At 38.7% G+C, this 10,303-nt stretch overlaps 2 protein-coding genes across 2 annotated transcripts in view; one reads left to right on the forward strand and one right to left on the reverse strand.

Annotated features, from left to right (window-relative positions):
* LOC143300056 (uncharacterized) overlaps window positions 1-5,113 on the reverse strand; it is a 13,564-nt gene extending 8,451 nt beyond the window's left edge. Inside the window, exons 1-4 of the mRNA XM_076613610.1 lie at window positions 5,104-5,113; window positions 4,981-5,069; window positions 1,297-1,408; window positions 7-453 (exon numbers count right to left, since the gene is read on the reverse strand). Of these exons, the coding sequence (XP_076469725.1) occupies window positions 7-453; window positions 1,297-1,408; window positions 4,981-5,069; window positions 5,104-5,113 (658 nt within the window). The remainder of the gene's footprint in view (window positions 1-6; window positions 454-1,296; window positions 1,409-4,980; window positions 5,070-5,103) is intronic.
* Window positions 5,108-9,091, forward strand: LOC143299887 (mitochondrial inner membrane protease ATP23 homolog). The gene is made up of 6 exons (XM_076613381.1): window positions 5,108-5,340; window positions 6,191-6,236; window positions 6,456-6,537; window positions 7,252-7,386; window positions 7,876-7,965; window positions 8,827-9,091. The coding sequence occupies exons 1-6, from the start codon at window positions 5,112-5,114 to the stop codon at window positions 9,019-9,021; spliced, it is 777 nt and encodes a 258-aa protein (XP_076469496.1). The 5' UTR covers window positions 5,108-5,111; the 3' UTR covers window positions 9,022-9,091.
* The last annotated feature ends 1,212 nt before the right edge of the window (window positions 9,092-10,303 follow it).

Here is a 10,303-nt window from a genome sequence, read left to right on the forward strand (position 1 = left end):
CTGTGCAAAAGAACCTCTGCACTGCTGGATGGTATTTCCCGACGGCGTACACCACCAGCGAAAGCAAGCCCGCCAGAACCACCGCCCAGTGCCAGCCAAACACAAACTCCATCACAGCCACAGTGACTCCAGCCACCACAGACCCCACGATGGTTGGGGTCAAGGCTTGGTTGACAAATTTCATGAACGTACTGCTGTTGGTCGTCGACTTCACCAACTCTTGACGACTGCCGGAGCCTTCTCTCTGCAGCAGCAATGCTGCCTCAGGCACGTGTTCGATTTGTGGTGGTGTAGTCTGTGATCCGGAGCACTCACTTTGATGAAGCTCTGAGAGGCTCCTCTGGAGGTTCCCTGGAGGACTTGGTGATTCGGTTTGGATTTCCCGACGACACGGGCTTTCCTGTCCTGAGTTATCTTGCTGACTGACCTGATTTTTGGCAACGTTTCCAGAATCTGAAATCATTATGATATGCAATCAAGCTGTTTCAATGTTTGTTTGGGATCTGATCTGAAGTTCGACTTCAATGCAGTAAAATCATTTGAGGACTGTATGAATAATACAAAAACAACTATATGTGGTACAACACAACATGTGTGTGTGTTTGTGTGTGTGTGTGTGTGTGTGTGTGTGTGTGTGTGTATTTATCATATGAATACATGCTCATGTACAAAAGCACACAAAGAAATCACGAGAGAATTTGATTAGTTAAGAGTTCAGTTCTGAAACAAGAAAGTCTGTGAGGCATCTATCAACAAATTCAATTTATGGAATATTATGCAAAATCGATGGCAACAGCACTGCACACAGGTAAGGTCATCTGTTGACAGAATAATGTGCCATTGATCTTCTTCTTTCTGTAATCTGCAGGAATATATATTTTTGAATATCAAATTTTTTCTCTCTTTTTAGAAGATATAATTTTATCACTGCTTGTAGCTGAACATTTTTTTTTTATTTATACACTTTTCAGCTTTCTGAAGTTTAACAAGCCTTTAATTAAACACACCACAGGAATATTCTCATTATATCTGAAGCATACAAAAATCTAGATTACTGGCAAATATAAGAAGAGCATCAATTGTTAAGTACAGTGCTCAAAAGTTACCTGCTCCAAAAATTTTACTTGTAATAAAAATAAAAAAATTATTAAAAAAAATTCTTCCCCTCTCCTGTTCCTCCCCCACCCCTATCAACAACAACAACAAAAAAGGTAGACCTAGCAGTTACTGGAACGAATACTAATATATTCACATTAAAGTAGTTTCACACAGGCATATATATATATATATACTCACCAACACTCTCTTTGTGATCTTGCTGCAGTTTGCAATAACATGAAACACACAAAATGTCCTTGCTTTCCTTCTGGTCTCCTCTTCCTGTCAGAGACGCACACACTGTTCTTTCCTGTGGGTTTAAGTCAGTAACATTCACGCTGCCTTCAAAATGGAAAATCAGCTTTGCGCACGCTACACACTTGCCGCTTTTGACAAACTTGACTTTGGGTGCTGTGGTTGCCATACTTTGGTGGTGTTCATTTATTTAAACTGTATCGTCTGTTTTTGACTCTGATTTTATCATTCCTTGGTGATCCATTTTCTAGGCTTCCTAATTCTCTGTTGCACTTCGGTCAGCTGGGCTATAAATGTTGATATGAATTAACCTAGAAATACCAAAAATAATAGGTATATATATGGGATATATTGGGGCAATAATGAAGTTTAAATATGAGACCAGCTGTTCTTTTTCTTGCAAGCTATCGTCATAAGTTCATCATATGATTCTTCAAATTCAAAATAATACCTTAATGCAAAGCCTTTCTGATCATTGTCAGACAGGTGTATACTTTCTTAGTTTCTAACCTTGATGAATTTATGTACTTTGCATAGTTACAGTGACTGAATTTATTTCATAAGGAAAGAAAAAAAAAGAGAAGGAAAAAAAAAACCCCACTTTTGTGAAAGCCAAGCAATAATTCTACCCAATGAGAAGGTGCCATCTCAGAATCATGGTTTGATATAAGCAGCCGACGCCCAGGCGAGTTAGACATGAACTGATGCCCAGATAGCAAGCACTCACGCTCAAACTATAATAATTCTTTCAGGGCGCCCTCCCATAGGGTAAACCTCCGATTAAATTTTATCTTCCAGGTAAGTCTCGTTTAATCAGTCAGTCTTACTATAGATCTTGGTTTCTCATGAATAGTGTGAATGTTCTCTTGTATATTAGTTGCGAGAAGATACGGATGGCAGTAACTTGCAGATCAGTGAAATACTTATTCATTCCAAACATGAACATAAACAGTAGCTTACTGTCACTGGCCAAAAAAATAAGAACAGTAACAATAACACCCCAAAAAATGTTACTAAGATCAGATCATATGACTGGGATATAACAACAAATCTATGAGGCTTTTTCACATATATTTCCTGTTTTATTTTCTATTTTTTGCACAGCTAAGCCAGTCTCTTGACTGGGCTGACTGAAAGTCTGATGCTTTAACAAGTTCTTGACTGGACTGAAAGTTACACCCAATAAACTAAATCAGGTCAAAGTACATAAGCTCAACTAAAGTCCGCTTTTAGTCGGTGACTTGAGTGGTCACTCACTAAACTGAGGATTATATCATGAAGACCTGAACAACAGAGAGCTGCTTAGCTGACAACCATCTCATCCTCACCAACACACCAGGTGACAAGGCAACAAGCATCATTCAAGCACTGAAAAACTTCACCAGAACACCAGATATTGCCTGAAAACTTAACAAGCATACCAGCTATTGCCTGAAAACTTAACAAGCATGCCAAATATTGCCTGCAAACTTAACAAGCATGCCGGATATTGCCTGAAAATGTACCCAGAACACCAGATACTGCCTGAAAACTTAATTTTAACCATAACACCAGATATTGCCTGAAAACATAACAAACATACCAGATATTGTCTGAAAACTTAATCGGCACACCAGAAATTGCCTGAAAACTTAATTTTAACCAGCACACCAGATACTGCCTGAAAACATTACAATCATACCAGATAGTCTGAAAACTTAACCAGAACTCCAGATATTGTCTGAAAACTTAACCAGCACCAGATTTTGCTTGAAAACCTAACCAGCGCACCAGATATTGCCACCAGCACACCAGATATTGCCTGAAAACTTAACCAGGACACCAAACAGAGGATGACAGCAACATTGGAAACTGACTAAGAGTAAGAGCCTAAATGAGGATCATCAGCATGCTCTATGACCTCCAAGAGGAAGTTCAACACAGACACACAAATGCAGTCTCACTGTGGGCAGGCAATATCAGATGATAGGTCTCGTTTCCTCTCTTTGCGGAACTGACACTTCTGGTCGAGGTCCTGAATATGTTTCACTCCTCAAACACCAGAACTCCCTTGAAGACAGCTGGGTTTTTTTTCCTATTGAAGTGTATTTTTCTACAGAATTTTGCCATGGACAACCATTTTGTTGCTGTGGGTTCTTTTACATGCACTAAGTGCATGCTGCACATGGTTTATTGTCTAATCCGAATGACTAGCGTCAAGACCATCACTCAAGGTCTAGTGGAGGGGGAGAAAATACTGGTGACTGTGCCATGATTCGAACCAGAGCGCTCAGATTCTCTCGCTTCCTAGGCGGACGCATTACCTCTAGGTCAGGAATCCTGCACACCCCAAGGGAAGCTAACCACTGTGCCAAAGCACATGTCCTGTTCACTGCCCCTCAGATATTGACACCAGACAGAGAGCCGACCTCTCAGACTGTTGGTCTCTTCTTCACAAACTTTCAGACATTATACAAGAACAAGAGCTGGTCCTGCAAGAAATGAAACTGGGTTCTACAGATCGTTAGTATCAGTAATACACAAGTGGTATTGCAATGAATTCCCTCCCACATACTGTGAAGTCATGGGCGATTTAAAGGCAAGGCAAGGCAAACACTACAGAGCAGGCAGCAAGCTGGAACAGAGAACACAGCCAAAGAGAAAGTAAGTCTGTTTTGTGAAGCCACTTCAGGACTGCATGGAGGAATGCCTTCCCCTGGTAGGTTTTTTTTTTTCTTCTTCTTTTTCTTTTTTCTTTTAGGTAACGTGGGCCTGCTACAGCATTATGTTGTATTTGGGTCTGGCATTGGTCCTAGCTTGCTAGGACGACAGGCGACCATCGGTGTAGCTTGCTGGCAGGGAAAATAAATTAGGTTAGACATGGGTGGTGGTGTTTTTTTGTTTGTTTTTGTTGTGGGTTTTTTTTTGTTTTTTTTTGGGGGGGTTTTTGTGTGTTTTGTTTGTTTGTTTGTTGTTGTTTTTTTTTGTTGTTTTTTTTGGGGGGGTTACTTTTTTTTTTAATCAACACCATGGGGAAATACTGCATCCATCCGAATAAAAGTGGCGAATAAACTAGTATAATGGCAGCAGCTTCAAGAAGTTCAGCATCCATCAGCTGGACCCATCAAGTCACCATCTACGGGCTCAGTACAGATCGCCAACTCCTCTTCCATCTCTATTGCATGAAAACACCCCACACGGATAAACACCCGAGTGGTTCACACACACACACACACACACACACACACACACAATCCACATGTTGCTGTCCTGTCCCACCATCTTAACATCTTATGGAATGCACTGAATAATTCAACAAAAACAACTAAAACTATTGACCAGTTCAAGAATCTTCTAGACAATGACTCTAAATCATTAATAAAACCATTCGATTTTGATGAATGAACATTTAAAAAATTTCATACGCATGTACGCAACCCTAAACTATTTCTAAATTAGGAAGGGGCGTTGAAAAGCCAAAAAGGCTTTAAAAAAAAAAAAATTAAATAAAATAAAAAAAGTCCCAAATTCTGTACCTGTACCTGATACAGGAAAATATGTCCCACCTTCAAAGCTCAAGAATATATATATTGTTTTCTTATCACATCATAAAATATCACATCAACGGCTTATAAACTTTCACATTACCACATCACATCCTGTTTGAGACAATTTCTCAATTTTTGTTGTTGGCCGGCATTCTAAAGTGAAAGCAAGACGAGGAAACGTTACATATACTGAAACTAAGGGAGCTTACTTTGAAAGCTTTGCGATCTAACATGGCTACCACAGGGTCAACGGGTGATGAAAGAGCAGACGACAAACCTGCTGACTCCCCTGCACCTCAAAAGAAGTTTCAAAGAACAGAAGAAGAAGACTTTGGTTTTTATTTCTATCCCCAGCGTGGAGGATCAGAAGAAGTTAAATCTTTCTGGAGTTCTGTATGGGGGCGGTCGGGAGGGAACAACTTTCGGTGTGAAGCCAATGTCACCTGGTGTGTGCAGAACGGTGAGAAAAAAACTACTACACACAAACAAGTGTGAGCACTCACAATCACGTAAACAAACAAACACGTACAAGTTTGTAAACAACCAGCAGAAGTATGAGTTTATTATTTTAATTATTATGATGGTTGGTACTGCATGGGATTGGTAAGGAAGAGGTGTGTTTTGAGAGACTTGTCAAAACTAGAGACCCACCCATATTATAAGTGCATAGCTTTTTATTTGTATTTTTTCGGAAATGGTAAATGCAAGAATGTTCTTGTAGAATACTGCAGTTGCTGAACTTTATACATGACCACACACACAAACACATGCACGTGCACACATATGAGCACACACACAGACACACACACACACACACACACACACACACACACACACACACACACACACACAACATAATACACAAACACACACACACACACACACACACACACACACACACACACACACAACAGCCTGAAAGGACCTTAACGGTGGGGATTTACAGGCTGGAAACGGCCCTCTGTGGTTGGCTGAGCCATTGGTAACACATATTCATACACACACACACACACACACACACACACACACACACACACACATGTACATGAGTCTAGCACACACATACACCACCAACATTCCTGTTATAATTGTTATTCATACACAACTTGTGTACAGATGTTGAATAAGTTTAACTAATGACAGTTTCATCCTGCCAGAGTGGTGTGCAAATATGCACCTGTGACTGTGTGTGTGAGAGAGACAGTGTGTGTGTGTGTGTGTGTGTGTGTGTGCGCATATGTGTATGTGTGTGTGAGCACGTGCTCTGTTTGTCTCCAAAATTAATGTGTTCTCCCATCTTTCTGTAACAGACCCAATGGTGAAACTCATGACAAGAGCATTAAAGTCCCATGGTTGGTAAGTATATAACTATTCAGCAGAAATACACACAGTTGGTGTGTGTGTGTGTGTGTGTGTGTGTGTGTGTGTGTGTGTGTGATCTGTTTCTGTCTTCCGTGCATTAAGAATAAATTGTGATTATTGTCAAGCTGATCATTTTGTAAAGTATCCTGGTGTGTGTGTGTGTGTTACTGTGTGTATGTTGGTGTGTGTTATTTTTTCATGTACCCAATCAAGTGAAGTCAACCTCCGTCGACACATATCCTGTGAGAACTGCTTGGAGAAGGTGAATGGAGGGTTTGATCCAACCACAAATCAGGTGAGCTTGCAAACTCACCACAATATTCAATATGATATATTACATATTTTTTGCACTGGCTAGGACTGGAAACATCAAAGTGCAATTCCTGTGGCATGTGGATTATGATTTTTTCTAAGGCTCCAATCCATCAAACACACACTTTCATGCCTGTTGGCATACATGCTTGTGCACACATGCTCATGCACTTTCAGAATATATATTTGATTTCAAGCAAGCATCATACGAATATGTTTTTCAGTTCAACATTAGTAAATCTGATTAAAAAATGGGTACTGCACTGTGCTGTACAAATACATGCTCTTGTTCATGCATGTCTGCACATTGTTCATGCAAGTATGTAGATGAACATGTAGGCAATAAGACACATGAATTTGCAAAAACAGAAATGTGTGTGCACACTCGCACACATCTACTCAATCACTCATTCTGATGTACTCACAGTCACCATCCACTAAGTTTTAAAAACAAGGCCAAAGATAGAATGTTGCCTAATGATTGGATGAAGTGTGTAACCTGGTTTGGAAAGACATAACAACAATTATATCCTGAAGATGCTTAGAGATTGTCCTGGATAAATTTCATCCTGAATGCTTATAGATTGCCATGTTTAATGAATTACTAGATATCAATCTTCAATTTTGAGAGATTGGCCCATTTTTACTCCCCAGCCTTTTGCTTTGTGATAGTTCTTTTGTCTCTGTGTTTCTGCAGGTTGTGATTTGCCAGAACAATGTAAAAAAGCGCAGTACATGCTGCAACGTGCTTGCCCATGAGTTCATCCATGCCTTCGACTCCTGCCGAGCCAAGGTCGACTTTGAGGACCTTCGTCACCTTGCTTGCACAGAGGTAAATATGTCTGAGAGAGACAAAGAAAAAGTAGACTCCCAAATATTATATTATTATAAATCATTTTGGTAGATTTGTTTTCTTTGATTTTTAGGTTTCTGAATGTATGTGAGGAAGTTTCTGTGTTTATTTCTCTGTCCTTCTTGTTTACATGAATGCAGATGAGAAGCACATTGCAGCAACTTGTTGTGTGCCCTTGTCTTGCAATAAGAGTGAGTTATTGTACTTTGTTGTTTACCATTTTTCTACTGTTAGTCATATCAACAATTTGAAACAAAGGTTATTCAATATTTATTATTTTTGCTCATCAAGAAGATAGAGTGAAAGCTAGTGACCTTTAAGGCCGAGCCTACCAGGAGGCAACGTATTTCCTTATTAGTTCTGATGGTGAGATAATCAAGAGAATATAGGACTGGTTTATTGTCAAACATAGGACAGAAATTCACAGTTCAACTGTCATCACTCTTTGCCTCTTTGCTTGGCTTCCAGATCAGAGCAGCCAACTTGATGCACTGTTCATTCATGGCTGCTTTTGCCTCAGGCGATGCATCGCCTGTCAACATTAAACAGCGCCACTCTGTAAGTCATGCAGTAGCTCAGGACTGGAGGATTAAGGGTAGGTGGGGGGATGTAGGTGGTTTGCATAAAAAATGTACTATGTACATACATATATATGTGTGCCTCTGTGTGTTTATCTTCAGTATCTGTGTTTGTGTATAAATGTATGCCTGTGTCAGTGTGTGTGTGTGTGTGTGTTTATCTCCAGTATCTGAAACAGACACATTAAACAATATGGAAAAGAGGCGGTGGGAAAAGGTGAAAGAGTCCAAAAATGCGTGTTGTGCACTTTGGAGTTAATTTCAAATAATTTCCATCTGTGTTGATATGAGTGGGTGGACAGTTTGATTGCAGTAGCGGGTATGGCTGTGCATTTGATTGTGTCTGAGTGGGTAAGGTTGTGTACTTAAATTATTATGGTACTATTTTCAGTCATATGCTGATTGAACTTTGCATAGATACCATAGATAAAAGTACAACTAAACTCAGATACATGTATTCTGATACATGTATAAACGTGAATGTTTCTATAAATTGTAACATTTTTTTAAGCCATGTCCTGAAAAAAAAAACTGTAAGCAGGATACTTTTGAGAAAAAAAATGACTGAAATCATTTTATTATTGCATTGTTGTAATTTTCTTATAGTTACTGGCAATTTCTCTCAAAATTTTTTTTTTTTTTTTCAGTTGAATCTGCTATCTATTTATGAACTTTTTGTGTGAGTGTGATATCTTTCTCGTAATGTTCCCAGTCAAAAGCACTGCACAATCTTATATTACTGGTGTTGTTGTTTTTTCCTGTCTTGTCTTTCCAGTAATGTGTCAAGTCAAAAGCTGTGCATGTTAGTGACAGTAATTGTTTTTCTCTGATATCTTTCTAGCAATGTGTCAAGTCCAAAGCGCTGCAGTCAGTTTTGATGGTACGTAATGTGCCTGTGGAGAAGGCCATGGAGATCGTCGACAGTGTGTTTGATAAATGTTACAACGACCTGGAGCCTGTGGGACGAAGACCTAGAAAAAACTCACGTGACCCAGAGAGAGCTTTATTAGAAGGACAGTACTATGGATACAGCTGATAAGTTTAACCTTTAGGTATCTGTGAGCTATTCATTTTGTTTGTTTTTTTGCCTATAGTAATTCATGTCATTTTTTAAAATTTCTATTGCCACATTGTACTTGGGGAAAGAGGATTAATTATGGTTAACTTTTATGACTTTTCTCTTGTTCTTTGGGTGTGCAAGTGTGTATGTTCAGTAGCTCATGACAGGTAAACAAGAAAAAGGCTTGAATTTAAGTTGTTATTCCATGAATCTTTCTCTTTGCCTTCCCAGAAATCAGCCTATTATCAAGGAGTAGACAAGTGAAAAGTGCTTTCATAAAGACCATGTTGCACATATAGTATGCACTGTGAAGATTATTCACAATGTTATGATAAAATGCACAAAGTTAAACAAGGCATACATAGCCCCAAGTACACACTTCTGCCTGTCTAGTTCTGTGGAATGTAGTAGTGTTGGCAGTCACAATTTGTATCACACACACACACACACACACACACACACACTGTGCACTCCGTCATGCACTTCATTCACTCACACTTCATATGCTCAGGATAAAACAACCAGAGATTCCAACATAATGCATGCAAACATGCACACATGCTCATCCTTACAGTTCACAAGCACAAAGTTCAGAATCACAAGATTAGAACAAGGTCTGAATAAACCCACACATACTCTGTTGATGTGGAAAATCAATCTTTCTTCATTCACAATCAAAACACAAAGATCTCTCCTCACTTCTCCTGTGTTTATAAGAACAAAAGACTGACCAGCAGCCTGTGTTTATTACAAATATATCAACATCAGTACAAGATATGAATGTTAACCCTATTTTCAACAATGCTCATACACATCTAACACTTAAACCTGACAAGCAATTAATTATATTTCCTATTGGTCAATATTACATCACAAAATAAAACTAAATGAGAAAACAAAACCAATTTCAGAAAAAAGAGAGATAATAAAGTATTAAACAACAAATAAGTAAATGAAGTACGCAAATCTTTTATGCAAAGAAATCCAAGAAAAAGATAACGGATACAAATTATTAGTGCATATATGTGTCTGTAATTAGATAATTTAACATTATAACATTTTTCATGCAAGGTATTAAGTGAAGATTATCTTGACTTCGATTAGAATTTCAGTGAATAATATCAATATAACTATGTGCTGGAGTTAACAAACAGAATAATACAAACCTACCAAACTGTTAAGCAATCTACCAAACTATTATTTATCAAAATGTCAAGCTACCTACCAAGCTGTTATGCTGACAATTAAAACACGTGAC

This window comes from Babylonia areolata, chromosome 25 (assembly GCF_041734735.1).
Source record: "Babylonia areolata isolate BAREFJ2019XMU chromosome 25, ASM4173473v1, whole genome shotgun sequence".
In the NCBI taxonomy this organism is placed as follows: Eukaryota; Metazoa; Mollusca; class Gastropoda; order Neogastropoda; family Buccinidae; genus Babylonia; species Babylonia areolata.

Excerpts from the sequence above, each read along its gene's own strand:
- LOC143299887 (XM_076613381.1), top strand. The coding sequence starts at position 5,112 with ATGGCTACCACAGGGTCAACGGGTGATGAAAGAGCAGACGACAAACCT. Across the intron at positions 6,237-6,455 it reads GCATTAAAGTCCCATGGTTG|TGAAGTCAACCTCCGTCGAC; the intron begins GTAAGTATATAA and ends TACCCAATCAAG. Across the intron at positions 6,538-7,251 it reads TTGATCCAACCACAAATCAG|GTTGTGATTTGCCAGAACAA; the intron begins GTGAGCTTGCAA and ends GTGTTTCTGCAG.